At 42.0% G+C, this 17,697-nt stretch overlaps 1 protein-coding gene across 1 annotated transcript in view; it reads right to left on the bottom strand.

The window, feature by feature from the left end:
- Window positions 1-17,697, bottom strand: part of cnksr2a (connector enhancer of kinase suppressor of Ras 2a) — a 197,428-nt gene that overhangs the window by 61,768 nt on the left and 117,963 nt on the right. The window contains exons 12-13 of the mRNA XM_042334147.1: window positions 15,610-15,699; window positions 11,020-11,249 (exon numbers count right to left, since the gene is read on the bottom strand). Coding sequence (XP_042190081.1) covers window positions 11,020-11,249; window positions 15,610-15,699 — 320 coding nt within the window. The remainder of the gene's footprint in view (window positions 1-11,019; window positions 11,250-15,609; window positions 15,700-17,697) is intronic.

Below are 17,697 nucleotides of genomic sequence, written 5' to 3'. Positions count from 1 at the left end.
CTGGCAGCAGCTAAACCAGTTGTACCTTAAGAGTTGAGTCTTGTGTCATTTGATGAGGCCAGCATTCCTGGGGGAATTTATAATGTCAAACTTTATGTTATGTAATATGACAGATTCTGCATCCAAGGATGTTTTCCTAACATTCTCTGAAGTGTAGGAAAATGCTGGTTGCAAAGTCGCTGTGTATTCACACATGTTACCAGCCCTCTGCTACCATAAATTTTAGATAAACATTGATTGGGAATGCTGATGGGGTTATACAATGATTGATGCTCAGGTGTTAACACTGCTACCTGAACATTGCTTGCTGTGCAGCAGATGATATACAAGATATACAACTCTATTCCTGCTTTTACAAAAAAATTACTGCATTGCTGGAAGTGCTATCTTTCAGATGATGTTATAATCCATTTCATGCCGAGTTGTATTGCTCACCAACAAGCTTGCAAGGAATTTCTTGAACCTGATGTACACCTAGTAAGGGCTTAAATCTACCAAGTGACTATTCTCTGGGGTGGGGTAGGGGGCAGGGGAGGGGAAATGGGGGTCTCCTTGAAGCCGAGCCAGCTCCTACTAATCTAGTAAGCTATAGTCCTAATGGGTAGGGTGGTCCTAGCTAGATAAGCAGTAGGAAGCTTGCTGTACAGTTCTTTCAACTACAAGCTATGACAAGCTGGGATCTCCAAGCCTTGGCTCCCATGAACCTATATATCTAATACTTTCTGGAATGAGATGATAGTTGCCTCCATCCTATCTTTCTAGACAAAGGAAAAATATTCATGCCAGTGTGGTACAACTGGAAGCTCATGGGCTGCATCCAGCCTGAGGGATGATTTCATTCAAACCATAAACCATTTCCAACTTAATTGTGCGATAAGCAAATACGGTGATGTGCAGGCCCCAAACCAATCAGGAAATGGAGGCTCAGGCTCTGCCCAGCAACTGTACTACCTGATCAGAGGCCGGCCACTGGGTGGTTGGGGTGGGGGGTTGGTGCTCAAGCTCATCATTATGCTTGGAGAAAATATGGCATTCTCTGTGGGGCTTCCATACACAGGGTTGATATCTTGTGTTTTGATTTAAATACGTAAAAATTGCATAAAACGATACACATATTATTTTTATTTGAGATTATCATTATTTTGTTCATTGTCAGAGCTATTAAATTTGCATTTTAATTCATTTAATTACTTTTTTAAAACTTTTATTGTTTACTCTGGATTTAATGATTATTCTTGCATATATGTACTTTATTGATAAATATATATTATTATTTTAAAATTTGTATGAATTTTTACATTATCTATTTAAAGTTTGCATTGTAACTAAAATAGAGTGAAATTAATAAATAGTCATACAATTTAAAACATAGAATTTCAATATGATTCTTATGGGTTATGTTTCTGGAAGGGAAACACAATAAAATATTGCTTACGCAGCCTGCGAATGTTAATCAAATCTGGCAACCAGCCCTCAGCAACCAAAAGGTTGACCACCCTGCTACAAAACAGTGATGAGTTTGCATCTAGACTTCCACCTGGCATCTGACAATATACCACATGAAAGACTCCTTCATAAATTGAGGTCACTGAGTATCAAGTCAAAACATGTAAATTAATTCAGAATTGGCTGAAAGCAAGAAAGTTTCAGCCGATTTGTTTGGGAAGCTGTGTGAAAAGAGGAGATGTATTGAGCTAGGTGGCTCAGGAGTCTGTGTTTGAACCCTCCTGTTCCCTGTATATAATAATGTCCTGGATTCGCAGACATCATCCATGTGAGGGAATTAAATTTGCAAATGACACCAAGTTTGTGGAGTCCTGTAGCTTAGTGGTTAAGGCACTTGCCTTGCAAAGGAGAGGACCCGAGTTTCATCCTGGCAGGCCGAGATGTTGGGCAAGTTTCATTACTTCACACGCCTCTGTTTACCTAGCAGTAAGTGGGAACCCGTTTGTTAGTCAACTGACGGATATCTTTTCGGTGATAATAATTCCTTCAAAATAATAATTTGGTAACTCAATCCACGACTGTTTGTGGGACATTACTGTGTGCAATTAGCTGCTGCGTTTCTCCCACAAAATCTATTACAGTACATTCAGTGAAGCACTTTGAGAGGCCTTGAAGACGTGATAAGGCGCTATATCAAATACAATGATTATTATAAAATGGGAAACTGTGGAATAAGTGGACGCAGCAAAGGTCCTAGAAAACAAGCTTGAATGGGTGTTAACATGGACTGATAAATTAAGACATGGACCAGCAAATTAAGTTTAATACAGATAAATGCAAGATAATACATATAGGAAGTAAGAGTAGGAAACACGTACTCCCTGAAAGAGATATAACTTGCTAAGAGGGAGCTAAAGGAGAAGAGGCGTTAATTGACTTTTCGTTCACTACATCAGAACAGTGTGAAGCAGCAATAAATAAAGCAAGCAGAATGCTGAGTTATATTGCCAAATCAGTTGAGTTCAGATCCCCAGATGTCACACTCAAACTATGGTGTATCCTGGTCAGGCCTCATCTAAAGTATTGCATACAATTCTGGTCGCTGCAACAAAGGGGTTGCCCATGCGTAAGAGGTGCTGCGAAGGAGAGCAACAAGGATGATCCCCAATGTTAGAGGAATGAGCTATGAGCTGGGCCAAAGAAAAGTGCGGACATTTTTGCGAAATAAAATGGGGGGGTACTTTACAAATTTTGTGAGAATATTGCGGGGTGGTTGGTGCTATTGAGGTACATTTTATTGCTACATTTTCTCACATTATTGATAAAGACTAAACATAGGGAAATAACACATATTAGATTGTTGCAAAAAAATTATTAATTGCTTCTTTAACAAAAACGGAGTGGCCATTTTTACTGGGAGGTGGGGGGAACACCAGCGAAGCTGCAGGAGCTCACTAACTCCTGCCTCTCAGGGACAGCCGATACACAGACCCAGAGTCCCAGAGAGACACACACACTCAGAGACCTAGAGAGATACACATACACTCAGAGACCCAGAGAGAGACACACACACACACAGACCCAGAGAGAGAGAGACACACACACACTCAGAGATCCAGAGACACACACACACTCAAGAGACCTAGAAAGACACACACACACACCCAGAGACAAACACACACACACTCAAGAGACCCAGAGAGAGACACACACACAGACTCAGAGAGACACACACACATTCAAGAGACCCAGAGAGAGAGACACACACACACACACACAGACCCAGAGAGACACACATACAGACCCAGAGAGAGACACACACACACACAGACCCAGAGAGAGAGAGAGACACACACACACACACACAGACCCAGAGAGACACACACACACACAGACCCAGAGAGACACACACATACACACACACACTCAAGAGACCCAGAGAGAGAGACACACACACACAGACCCAGCGCCTAACACACACAGAGATCCAGAGACACACACACACACAGACCCAGAGACACACACAGACCCAGACACACACACATACACACACAGACCCAGAGAGACACACACACACAGACCCAGAGACACACACACACAGACCCAGAGACACACATACAGACCCAGACCCAGACACACACACACAGAGAGAGAGAGACACACACACAGACCCAGAGAGAGAGACACGCACACACCCACAGAGACACACACACACAGACCCAGAGACACACATACAGACCCAGACACACACACACACAGACCCAGAGAGAGAGAGAGACACACACACACACACACAACAATTTCAGGGCAGACACCAGGAAGTATTTTTTTACCCAGATGCTAATTACCAACTGGCACTGCTGCTATGAATGGAGGTGGAGGCCAGGACATGGGACCCATTTTTTTAAAAAAAGCTTGATGCTGTGATGCAAAGATTGAAGGGCAAGTATTATGGAAGGATGCAATCAAATGGGCCAAAGCACCTTCTTCATCCAAACTATTCTTGCAATGTGTCAGACCAAAGAGAAAGTTTTGACAGATCTGAAACACCTACTCTCTGTTCAAATTGAAGTTTACAGATCTTGTGGCAAAATTAGAAAAGAGAATGGTACTTCTCAATCCTTCAGTTTAAATGGACCTTCAAGTCATGAGTGTTTGGGGGACCTTGCTAATGCAAATGGATGCTGTAGCTTAGTGGTTAGAGCACTCGCTTTGCAAGCGAGAGACCTGAGTTCAATTCCAGGCAGGGCGAAACCTTGGGCAAGTTTCCTTACTCCACACAGAGCCTAATAATCCCTCCAAAACCATAAACAATAATAAATTGGTCATTTTCAATCTACGACTGTTTGTGGGACATTGCTGTGTGCAATTGGCTGCCGCATTCGCCCACAAATATACAGTCAATTCACTTTACAGTATGTTCTGTGAAGCGCTTTGAGACGTCCTCCCGTTGTGAAAAGCGCAGTATCAAATGCAAAGATTATTATTAATATTATACAACCAGTCACTACTCTTGAAAGCAATTATTTGTAAAATACATTGAGAAATTTCAATGTAATCTTTTTCTATCTTCTATGCTAATAAAACAATGTCTGTCTGCGCTTCAAGAAGGATCTCAATAACCGATTGATGTAGAGACATGATTTAGACCTCATCGGAAAGGTCTTGCAACTGGGAGTGACATGGGCATATTTGTTTTCAGGTGTCTCCTATCGTTTATGAGTTACTTCAGTTTTGTGTTTTTTGCTGCAGTTACACCTGGTGGCCACTGAGTCAAAATGGCGCTGTGGCATCGCTCATCATAGAGCACCTATATATGTATGCACGCACTGCAGTTACACCTGGTGGCCACGGTGGCTGACTGTAGCGCTGTGGCATCCTGCGTCACAGAGCACGCACATAGCCAAGCGGCGGCGGGAACAAAATAAAGAACACAGATGAAGCTAAGCCGCGGCAACAACAACAAAATTACATTTTTAAAGCGCTTTCACGTTGGGAAGATGGGATGAAATGTCTTTCTGTGTGTCAATCTACATTTCATATTGCATCCTTTGGTTGCAAGCAAAGCTGCAATGGGTATTGCTAGTTAATTATAAAAATGAATATTTTTCCATCTTTAAAAACTACGTAATCAGGAACGTCAGATTGAAAACAAAATCTATATAACTAATTTGTTCCCCCATAAACCCTACAATTTTGAATTCATTTTGTTGTCTTCTATGACTTTTTAAAAATGTCTAAAAATACTTCTGATTCTGCAGTAATTTGAATTTTTGAAAAGCATTTCCTGCTAAACATATTAAGCACTCCATGAATCACAGGAACAAGCTGTTAATCATGTGATGGAATGCACAAGCTGGTTAGTAAATTCACTCCTCAAAATCCTTCTTAAAATAACACAAAGCAAATATTTTTCTTACTGTGGAGCAAATTCAAACATTGAGTCAACCTCAGTAGTGTAATAAAACCTTATGCGAAGATCACCAATAATTCCCTGTCGAGTAAAAAAAATCCTCCTCAATTAAAACTGTCAAAAATACTCAAAGAATGTTTGCTGAAATGATCATTAAACATATTATTACCAATATTATTAAAATAATTAAGCCAGGGTCTCCAACCAGTTGATTGCTACCAGATGACTTCTCGTGCATGTTCAATAAAAACAAGAGGCAGGAGCGATATTTACCACAGTTTAAACATTAAAGTTCATTTTTTTTAGGTTCATAAAATACTTTGTGCATCTGGTTCTGTTTTCAATTTGACTCAATGACGACCCAGTTCCATCATTCATGCGTGAGAGTGCCACCAGGCGGTGATCGAGCGGTTGGAAGCCCTTGAATTAAGCAATGCGTGTTATGGTAAATTTTAATTCTCAGATCCTCTGTTCTGCACCTTCATCCTGAGCATCAGATGCTCAGCCACTCTTTCATTGTTAATACTTATTGAAAGCTATTTAATGGACTACAAGGAAAAAAACAGAATTGCATGATTTATACAATTTATATTTATACAATTAAAACAATGATCTAAAAAATAATAGTAACAATCACAGTCCTGAAACTTATGAACAGGTGCACTTCATAAACACAATAACAACAACTTGGATTTATGCAGCGTCCTCCACGCTGGACGGCAGTGGGCATTAGGACCTCAGGGTAGGAAGGCTTGAGGGTGGAGCCTGCTGTGCCTTCTTAATTATAATAATATTTACATTTGATATAGCACCTTATCACTTCATTGAGATGTCTCAAAGTGTTTCTCAGGACATACTGTAAAGTGGATTGACTGTGTATTTTGTATTTAAGAGCGGAATGGTGTTGCAGTTGTTGTGTTGTTGCTGCTCTGGGTTTTCCCCGCCTTAGAATAAACCTGTGTTGCAGTAAGTCTCAGTGTGTGTCCGTATCTGCCTGGCTTGGGGAATCTATGCTACAACACGGTAAATTTGCTTCAACTTAGTGATGCAGTGCGTGGGTGCACTAACCTGCTTCAGCCCACACTCCAGAATAGTAATGCAGTGTGTGGGTGTTTAAGATGCTTTGGTTTGTGTTCTAGCACTTTTACACCTGGAGGTAATTATCTAAGATTTGTCCCTTTAGAATAGGAACCAAGCACTGAGGATGATGGGAAAATCATCCTGAATCTCAGGTGGCTCCCATTGGGCACTCTCTCCCTGGAGGGACACATCCTACTTACCCAATTCCGGAAAGTATTAAGCGCAGGTTGGCAAGAGCGTGAGTTGGGGTACTGTTGGAGTCTAACCAGCTAAAACTGAATAGATGTTGATATTGCTGTCTTTCAAGCTTTCCCGCTGCTTGTCCAGCTAGGACCATCCTACCCGTTAAAGCTTTGGCTTGCAGGGTTTACAGGAGCTGAGTGGGATGATTCCCTGACCCCAGTGACTGGTCTGCCCTTCCAGGACCTGGCCGATGAGCCAGGCTGGCTGTGCTGTCATCAGTAGTGCCCTGGAACACTGCATACTCGCCTGGCTCAGGAACAGGACTACCGAGACCACCACAGAGGGCTGGCTTGATTCCATTGCCAGGAATGTCACCTGCTAATGTCTTTTTCAGGTTATCTAAATCAGTTTTGCACTCACAGACCATCAGACATATTAAAATAATATTCAGAAGGTGTACTCAATGGATTTAGAGACTAAATCGGGATATGAATAATAAGACGTATTCCACAGCATGTTTGCACCTGGCTGTTAAAAGTAATAAGGTTGCTTATCCCACTTCACTTTAAAAGGTTTAATATTAGGTGACCCAAATGCAAACATTGACTCTCAGTTTATTAGACCCATGAGCTACCATAGTGGACTACTGGGTAAAACTGTTATATTTATATTATACAGTATATTGCTTGGGACACGACATGTGTATGAGACTGCCTGGATGGTGGAAGGTAAACTGGATGAACCTTGGTCTTCTTTCGTCTAGCAATTCTTATGTCCATTCCTATGCCACACAGTCTCTATTTTTACAAGTTTAAACTTGGTCAGTGCCGAGTTAGCTGGTATCAACCAGGATAGCAAGCCGGGACAGTATTGGGAAGAGGGAAACAGTTGACCTCAGAAGTATTGGGTCAGGGAGGGGTAGAAAATAAATCATCCAGATTTCTTACTACTGATTGCTATCCAGAGGTCTTTGCTATAGGTAGATGTGTGTGGTGAGGACAGGATCAGATTTCAAGTGATGCCATCAGGTTTGAGTCGTTTGCCAACACTCACATTCAAGATTTACACGTGCATAATGGTCGTTAGTATCAGAGGATTGACCTACACCTGGGGAATGTACTACAACCCTAGCAGAAGGATAAATGAACCAAATAACTTGAATAGATAAAGAAAAGCAGGATTATGTAAGAGTCACAAATTAGAATGGGTAGAAAAAAAGATTAAATTAAAGTTATAAAATAAAAAGATAGCCAATGGGGAACATGGGTATGGCAGAGTAGAATTATTACACATTTTTAATTAAAAATTGGGTTTTGCAGATCCGCCTGGCTCAGGAACCAAACTACTAAAACCACCACAGAGGGTTGACTTGATTCCAAAATTCAGTTGCGAAGTATATCAACTTGGAGCCACCTCAGCTCCAAGAAGACCTCGCTTACCTTCCTGGAGAAAGATAGTCACATAAGCTGCTTATTGAATGGAACAATGAGCTAGAACTTTTCTGCACAAGTTTTAGCACTTTCAGCAGAAAACGAGAGAAAATTGAATAAATACAGTACTTAAAATGTTATAGCTGTGTAAAGTGATAAATGATAACATTCTATAGAACATGGAGTGTACTTTACTCATCCTGAATATAAAATAAGCCAAGGTCAGTAAAATAAATAGTTAACAATATGTGAATGTGTAATGGGAACATTTTTGTATCAACATGAATGTAGCAACACTGTGCTTAATTAAACCTTTATGTGTGAACTTATGGGAACAGGGATATCCAAACCCATTCCATGCTAGTGCATTATGAAAAACAAGTAGAAGTTGAACTTCCACTTCAGTGGAGAAAATACATGTGGCAATAAAACATTTTAAACCTTCTTTGTTGAGACTGAAAACTAATATACTGTAGTTCCAGAGAATAGTCAAAAAGGGGCCTTTCACTGAATGATAATGTTGTTGTTTTTCAACTGTTTAAAAAAATGGATAATAGATTTTTTTTTTAACCTTCATTTTGTTTATTTTTAGTGATGTTTGATGACAAAAAATGTCTGATTTTGGAATCATAAGATTATCATGGGGGTCGCTACCCACACTACAGTGACAGCGTTGTACATTGTGCAGAAAATGACGTCCTTTTGATCCAGAAGGTAGCTCTGTATTACTGCTAAGTACATTGGGCAGTAATATACATCCGTAGCAACTTTACGACTCAGAATTCTGCCATTTTTGTAGCTCAAAACAATGCAAAAAAAAATGTTTAAATAGATAGGAACAGGAGTAGGTCATTTAAACCCTCGAGCCTGTTCTGCCAGCCTATTCAATCATGACTGATCTGTACCTTAACTCCAAAAGATATTTAATCATGGAAATTTTCATTGATAGAGAAATTTGAAAAACAAACAATACAGATTTTTACTGATTAAAATCGGAATCAGGAAACCTAAAAAACCAAGATTGTACTGTGGGTTCCGTGCCCAACATACAGTGATAAGCGATCTTTGCTGCAAGTTTGAACCAGGAAAAAATTCAATAAAAAGGACTGAGAAGCACCAAAAATGAGCTAAATATTTGATTCGTAAATAGTTACCCGAAACACAAAAACAATCAATCAATGAGAAACGCTAAACACAAAAGCAAATAAAATATGCTAGAGTTGAATCAGAAATGTCACTCCAATTGATATTTTGCTATTATTTCATGTTGTGGACAAATTGTTCAGATTTCTGAAAATATTTTTTTAAAAAGGCTCTTTACTTGAAGAAAAGCAATATTCACTGTGATTTTAATTTATAAATAGATTGTTCAACATAACCACACTTCTGGGAAATTACCTGCCTAAATCAGTAAGATTTCAGGTGTGAATTGCTGTATGAATAACCAAAACAGTTAACATATGTGTGGGTAAGTTATAATCTACTGTATCATTAAAAATAAAACTGCCTCATAAAAAATAGTTTTTCAACTGAACAAATATTATTTTCCCACTGAGCAACATTTACTATTAAAAAAAACTTACATATTTGGTTAATCAACATAGTGCTTCAGAACAATTTGAAAAGGGGAATAAACCCTGCACTATCCTCAGCAGATTCCCAATGCACATAACGGTAACATATGGTTATTAGTTGTTTTTTCTAACTTTTTGTTTTGCTCCTCACCTTCAAAAAATATATTCGTTTCAGTTTTGTATTGTATGTATTGTCTGGTTAGTGGAGCAGAATTATGCGTTAGCCTGGCTGACCTAGTAACACTGTCACCTCTGAATAAGAAAATTGTGTGTTCAAGCCCCACAAAAGGACTTGCAACTCACAGTTTGGCTGACACTTCACTAGTCTGATGCTTCATTGTTGGAGATGCCATCCCTCAGAGGTCCCGTCTGCCTATTCAAGATATTAAAGATACCATGGCACCATTTAAAAATAGAAGGGTAACATGGGCATTAATGCCCCGGATAAAATTGGTCACTGACTTGAGGACTGTTTGTGGGATATTCCTGTGTTCAGATTAGCTGCTGTTGTTTGCCTACAAAATACAGCCACACTTTATTGTATCCTGTGTAGCACTTTGAGGCATCCTCCTGAGGTGAAAGACACAATAATAATCCTCGCATTTGATATAGAGCTTTTCACGTCTTCTAAATGTCTCAAAGCGCTTCACAGACTATACCGTAAAGTGAATTGACTGTATATTTTGTGGGCGAAACTTGGCAGCCAATTGTGAACAGCAGTGTCCCACAAACAGCCATGGACTGAAGTGACCAAATTATTTTTTTTGTTGAGGGATTATTATCAGGCGTGTGGAGTAAGGAAACTTGCAAGGCGAGTGCTCTAACCACTGAACTACAGGACTGATCATATCAAATATCAAATGCAAGAAATATTATATTATTAGAAATGAATGTATCCTTTTTGTGTTCTCAATTCATTCTCAATAAGTGTTCCCAGTGGTGGAACCACAGAAGAAGTAAAACTGAGACTCTTTACTGCTTCCACTTCACAAATAAGCACAAATAAGTGGCAGCAGCTAATAGTGTTTTGTTGGTGGATATGTTCCAAGTGCGTTTTTCTCTAAACACTACATACAAACAAAATTGGGGAAGGGGGACCTTATATAAAAAAAACATTGTGCCTTGCTTCCACTTTCTCTGCTTATAAAAATCTCCTAACGGCCTCTCACTTCACTTCTGTCTTTGGCCGTCTGCAAATTAACCCTACACCTGCTCAGTGCGCACCCACCCTTTAAGCCGTTTGTTTTTACATAAAACCACTATTATATCCTGAGGTGAAAGGCACTATATAAATGTAATTTTTGTTATGTAAATGCAAGTTGCTATACAGTTGCAAGTTGTGTACACATCTCAGAGGTTATTCAAGAAAAAAGTACAGCCAACATTTACTTACGTGGTACAGGGTGATGGTGTTGGTTTCTGGTAGTGGCGCACTCAGGGATTCTTGTCGAGCAGCTTCCAGTGTTATTGGAGTTGACAGTGCATAATGGCTGATGGGGTGGCTTGGACTGCTTAACTTATCACTTTTCTTTCTGGATCTCTTCCCTGTGTCTTTCTTACCCAGGTACTCTTCCTGGATGATGGGGATTTTATCATCACTCATGTACCTCAGCAGTGAACTCTCTGCGTTTAACAAAAGCAACATACAATAACAACAACAAGAAGATTACATTTGTATACCGCCTTTCACGTTGGGAGGACGTCCCAAGGCGCTGGACAGTGTGCAGCATTTCAGACCTGAGCTGAGGTCAGGTGGGGAGAAGGGAGGGGAGAGGAAGGGGGGTGGCCAATGGCATGGTCGAAGAGGAGGGTCTTGAAGCGGGACTTGAAGGAGGCTAAGGAGGGGGTGAGACGGAGTGATTGGGGGATGGAGTTCCAGAGGTTGGGGGCAGAGTGGCTGAAGGTTCTCCCATCAATGATGGGGCAGGTGGGTTGGGGGACAAGGAGCAGGCCAGAGCCAGCTGAGTGGAGGGAGCGGGTGGGTTGGTAGGGGGTTAGGAGGTCGTAGAGATAGGGTGGGGCAAGAGGACTTTGTAGGTGAGGACCAGGATCTTGAACTGGATCCTCTGAAGGATAGGGAGCCAATGGAGTCGGGCAAGAATGGGGGAGATGGGGTCACGGAGTTTGGTGCGGGAGAGGACACGGTTTGCAGAGTTCTGGATTATCTGCAGCCTGTGGAGGGAGGAGTTGGGAAGGCCGACAAGCAGGGCGTTTGCAAAGTCGAGCTTGGAGGTGATGAAGGCATGAATAAGAGTTTCAGCGGCCTGAGGGGTGAGGTAGTGGGGGAGTCGGGCAATGTTACGGAGGTGAGGGAAGGCAGAGCGGGTCACGGCTTGGATGTGGGGAAGAAAAGACAGTTGAGGGTCAAACAAGACACCTCGGTTCCTGACTGGCGGTGAGTTGAAGTATGCAACCATGGAGGTTGATGTTGCCAGAGCCTGAGGTGCTGAGGCGCTGGCACGAGCCAATCAGGAGGGCCTCAGTCTTGTTCACATTCAACTGTAGGAAGTTTGCCCTCATCCAGGACTTGATGTCTGACAGGCAGTCTGTCAGGACAGCAGTGGTCCTGGAGTTGAGGGTGGAGGCAGAAAGATGGAGTTGGGTGTCATCCACATACATGTGGAAGTTGACCCGTGTCTGCGGATGATGTCACCAAGGGGGAGCATGTAGATATTAAAGAGGAGGGGGCCAAGGATAGAGCCCTGGGGGACGTCAGACGTGACAGTGTGGGGGCTGGAGGAGAAACCGTTAGAGGCAACAAAGTGGAGATGGTGAGAGAGATAGGAATCGAACCAGGCAAGAGCAAGTCTGTGAAGATTAAGTAAGGAGGAGAGGCGGTGTATGCGGATGGAGTGGTCGACAGTATCGAAGGCGGCAGAGATGTCGAGGAGGTCAAGGAGGCAGAGGGAGCCCTGATCGCAGATGTTCAGAATGTCATTAGTGAGTTTGACCAGGGCTGTTTCCGTGCTGTGGGCAGTGCGGAAGCCGGATTCGAGGGGTTCAAAGAGGGAATGGCGAGAGAGAAAGGAGCGGAGTTGGGACCCGACGACTCATTCCAGGACCTTGGAGAGGAATGGGAGGTTAGAGATGGGGCGGTAGCTGGAGAGTAGGGATGGGTCCAGGGAAGGTTTTTCCAGGATGTGGGTGATGACAGTTGTTTTTAGGGGTTTGGAACTGAACCGGTTGACAAGGAGAGGTTGATGATGTCGGACAGGAGAGGGACCAGAAGGTGGAGCTGGGAGATGAGGAGAGAGGTGGGGATGGGATCGAGGGAGCAGGTGGTGGGTTTGAGTTCGCAAACAATCGCGAAGAGGGAGGAGGGAGAGATGGGGTCGAAGGAGTAAAGGGCGGGATGGGTGGGGGTTGGGTCATGAGTGAGAGGTGATGTGGGGGTGGCTGTGGACGGGGCAGAGGGAGCTGAACATATCCCTTCGATTTTGGTTTCGAGGAAATCCAGCATCTCCTCACAGTTGAAGTTTGAGGAGAGGATGGGCCAGGCGTGGCAAGGTGGATGGAGGAGATGGTTTGTGGTGGAAAAGAGAAACCGGGGGTTGTCCTTTGCCTCCAAGATAACCTTGGAGTAGAAGGAGGATTGGCGGAGGCAAGAGCGTAGTGGTAGATCTTGGTGTGGTGAAGCCAGATCTGCCGATGGACCGTTAGTTTGGAATTCATCCAGGCGAATTCGGCAGCTCGCACTTGTGCCTTGAGGAAATGGAGATGGCTGGGAATGGGGATTTACGGGAATATATAAGCAACCTTGCTAAACGGTACTAACAGTGCTAAACATTGAAAGGCTTTGCAGCACTATTAAATATTAATTTATCTCTGAAACTTTGTGACGTGCTGAGAGGTTTAACATTACAGGCACTATATCAAATGCTAATATTAATATATTACATTTTTCAGCATTAGCTTTCCCTCACCTTAAAGAATATACAAAAAATCAAATTGATATAAAACATATTTTACATCTCATTTTGCATAAGAATAGAAGGCCATTCAGCCATCGAGCTATTGCTGCAACAGACAAGGTACTACATACTCCTTAAATCAGATTTTCCCGTGTTCTCACTATCTCCTTTGACATTTCTACTCCCAGCATATCTATACATTTCCTTCTTGAACCACTCAATCAGTTAATATCCTATATACCTCTATAATATGAGATCTCTTGTTTGAAGGCTCAAAAAGCCCTAGTTGTTCCTCACAGCTCATCTCCATTGTATACAAAAAATAAGGAAATAATGTTCTGAAGTATCCTACAGTTCCACCCCCTACCTTGCATTTTAGAAATAACAAACAGCACAAATTATTAAGGAGAATTGTAGATCTATCAGGATCTTACACTGAGGTTCTGTACTCGAATAGACATGGCACTCTTTAAATACAACAACAGCATTTATATATTGCTCTTCACGCCGGACAACATCTCGGAGCACTTAAATACAGATAACGGGAGGAAAATGGTGTTGTGATAACACTAACTAGTGACTGGAAGTTAAAAAATATTGTATGTAGGAATAGGAGTAGGCCGTTCAGCCCTTCAAGCCTGTTCTGCCATTTAATTAGATCATGGCTGATCTGTACCTCAACTGTCTTTTCTTCCCCACATCCAAGCCATGACCCGCTCTGCCTTCCCTCACCTACATAACATTGCTCAACTCCCTCACTACCTCAACCCTCAGGCCGTTGAAACTCTTGTTCATGCCTTCATCACCTCCGGGCTCGACTTTGCAAACGCCCTGCTTGTCAGCCTTCCCAACTCCTCCCTCCACAGGCTGCAGATAATCCAGAACTCTGTAGCCTGTGTCCTCTCCCGCACCAAACTGTGTGACCCCATCTCCTCCATTCTCGCCCGACTCCATTGGCTCCCTATCCTTCAGAGGATCCAGTTCAAGATCCTGGTCCTCACCTACAAAGCTCTCCATGGCCTCACCCCACCCTACCTCTGCGACCTCATAACCCCCTACCACCCACCCGCTTGCTCCACTCAGCCGTCTCCGGCCTGCTCCACGTGCCCTGACCCACCCGCCTCACCATTGGCGGGAGAGCCTTCAGCCACTGCCCCCAACCTCTGGAATTCTATCCCCCAATCACTCCGCCTCACCCCCTCCTTAGCCTCCTTCAAGTCCTGCCTCAAGACCCTCCTCTTCGACCATGCCATCAGTCACCCCCCTTCCCCTCCCCTCCCTTCTCCCCCCTAACTCCAGCTCGGGTCTGAAATGCTGTACACTGTCCAGCGCCTCGGGACGTCCTCCTAACGTGAAAGGCGATATACAAATATAATCTTGTCGTTGTTCTATTCCAATTTCCCGCTTTTTCACCATATCCCTTAATACCCTGACCTAACAAAAGTCTATCAACCTCACTCTTGAAGGTGTGGATGGATCCAGATGGATCTCTGTTTCATTGGAACAGAGAAGGTGAGGTAGAAGAAGGAATTTATTTTTAAGAGAATAGATAGTAAGAAGATTATTCCTGTTAACTAGTAAATTAGTAACAAGGGACACAAGCACAAGATTGACACTAGGAAAGTTGATTAGATGGAACATTTTCATACAGAAGGTTATTAGAACATGAATACTATATAGTTGGAGCATGACTTCAGGGGATCTGAAGTTAACTTATAAGGAAATGAAGCACAACATCCTGTTTGCTTTGTACTTTGCTGCCCCACACTATTTGGATATACTCAGTAACACGTTAAATAGCATTCTTTTAAATTTTCTCATTGGCAAGTTCCCGTTATCTCATCTACAGTGTACATTCCAATGAATGTACCAATCAACCTGTCATGCTAACAAATATGTAGTTGCTAGGTAAGGGCCGTCATCTTTCTTGAATGCCGAAAAGACATTTAAATCGGTTCTGTTTTGAATAAATGCATTATACATATTTTCAGTGAGTGAAGGAAGATCTGTGCTTTGAAAATGTTAACCTTCAAGAATCCACTGTTGGTTATTGCTGAGCCGGAATCTCTCACCTCTTCTGCCATCTCGTTTGAGTCTGCTCGAATCTTCAAATTCTCCCACCCAGCTGTATTCCACTGGCATGGAAATCGGTCTCAGTTTGCCTGGAAACAGCAAACACTTTTTACAATCACATGTACTTTAGTTTGTGATAATGGTTCCTCATCATTTTTGATTTCTCAGGCACTCCCAATTAGCCTGACCCAGCAACTCAGTTTTAAACGTTTATCTGGTAAAGTGACAAGATTTGGGGGAAGGAGATTAATAGAGAATCCAAAAGGTTGTACTCAGCAACTTCTGTGCTCTACTGATCATGCTTACAGTAACCCTCTCCTTGCTCTCTAGTCTCTCTGTAAATCATTTTATTAGTGACAGAATTTTTCAATACTTCAAATACTTTATTTCATTCAAGTGATCTTAAACAGCCAGTTTCCGGCAATAATCCAGTGCAAATCGTCACAAAGGAAAAACTACAGTGGTGAATACCAAATGATTGTGCTTATTCTCAACACTGCTGACCCTCCGCGCCCCCCACCCCCTTCTCTCCATAAAAAATTATTTATTTCAGAAATAATGGAGACATTGGAATTCAATAGGCAGAGTGAAAACAGACAGCTCAATTGAGCTGTGAGACTAATTCCTATCATCAAACTCTACATTCATTGTTGCCACTTGTCCATAATTTGAATGAACTGCCAGTGATAGCCTGTAGTGTGCTCTGTCTCTAAATGTCTCAATTACTAAGTCTCCATGTTTTTAAATATTGTGTTTCTTCTTACCCTTCATTATTCTCACATTTCTCTCTGGCTCTATGAACTTCTTCCCAGCTCTGTTACTATCTCCAAACTCCTTCACTAAGGCAACTGTTGCTGCAGCTAGTGTCGTAAGACTACTTTGCAGTGTACATATATTACACTTTAGATCCCAAGAATACCACAGGCAGGTGTAATTTGGCTGCCAGCATCATGAACAATATTGGAAAGTGATATTTAAAAAAAAACCTGATTATATCTGTCAATTTTCAGAATTCTAGGCTCTATATATATATATATCTGGGTATAAATCGGTGGCTGGACTTTCAGCCACTACACCCAAAATTCTGGAACACTCTTCCTCTATCCCTACGCTTTGCCTCTTCCTTCCCCATCTTCAGGTCGTACCTGAAGTCCTTCCTCTTTGACCCTGCCTACAGTCACCTCCATTCTTCGGCGTCGTGCTCCGCCACTATGAAGCGCTCTGGGACGCTATCTACCCTGTGTGCAGGGAGGGCAGCAAGTAATAATAATAATCCTTGCATTTGATATAGCGCTTTTCACGTCTTCTAGACGTCCCAAAGCGCTTCACAGAATATACTGTAAAGTGAATTGACTGTATATTTGTGGGCGAATGTGGCAGCCAATTGCGCACAGCAATGTCTCACAAACAGTCATGGATTGAAAATGACCAATTTTATTATTGTTTTGTTTTTTTGGAGGGATTATTATTAGGCGTGTGGAGTAAGGAAACTTGCCCAAGGTTTCGCCCTGCCTGGGATTGAACTCAGGTCTCTCACTTGCAAAGCGAATGCTCTAACCACTGAGCTACAGGAATCCAAGTGCCCATGGAATCACACGCCGGACTAAGAACAGAGAAGCATCTGCCAATGAGGATTCTTTTTTAAAAAGTACCTTTTAAAGAGTTATCAAACCCAATTGTAAAGTCTGAAATATAAATTGTTCTTACATTTTTTCCCCAAAAGAACAATTTTTTAATTAAATGCTTCAAAAATTGCCTTTACAGCTGCAAGTTTTGTCAGTTTAAAAATATTTTAAGCTGTCATTCATACTTTGACATGTTCTTTTACATAATTGGTGCTGTGGAAATGCAAATTGCAGTTATGTGTTTTGTGAGGAGCAGTTTCACTGAGTTTGCACTCCGTAAAAGTGTGATGAACTGTTTAAAAAAAATCAAGAACAAGGGTTGTCCAACTGTCCTGCTCCCAATTACTGTATTCCTCCCAGGGGAGTGAAATGTAGTATTATTAGAGATAGTGCTCGTCTAAAGGATTGAGTCCAGTTTTCCATAATTAGATGGATTGTTTTCACATGAAATGAAGCAAAATT

This window comes from Callorhinchus milii, unplaced genomic scaffold (assembly GCF_018977255.1).
Source record: "Callorhinchus milii isolate IMCB2004 unplaced genomic scaffold, IMCB_Cmil_1.0 Scaffold4, whole genome shotgun sequence".
Taxonomy (NCBI): Eukaryota; Metazoa; Chordata; class Chondrichthyes; order Chimaeriformes; family Callorhinchidae; genus Callorhinchus; species Callorhinchus milii.
The sequence above is the reverse complement of the archived record's forward strand: the minus strand, read 5'-3'. Positions and strand labels throughout refer to the sequence as shown.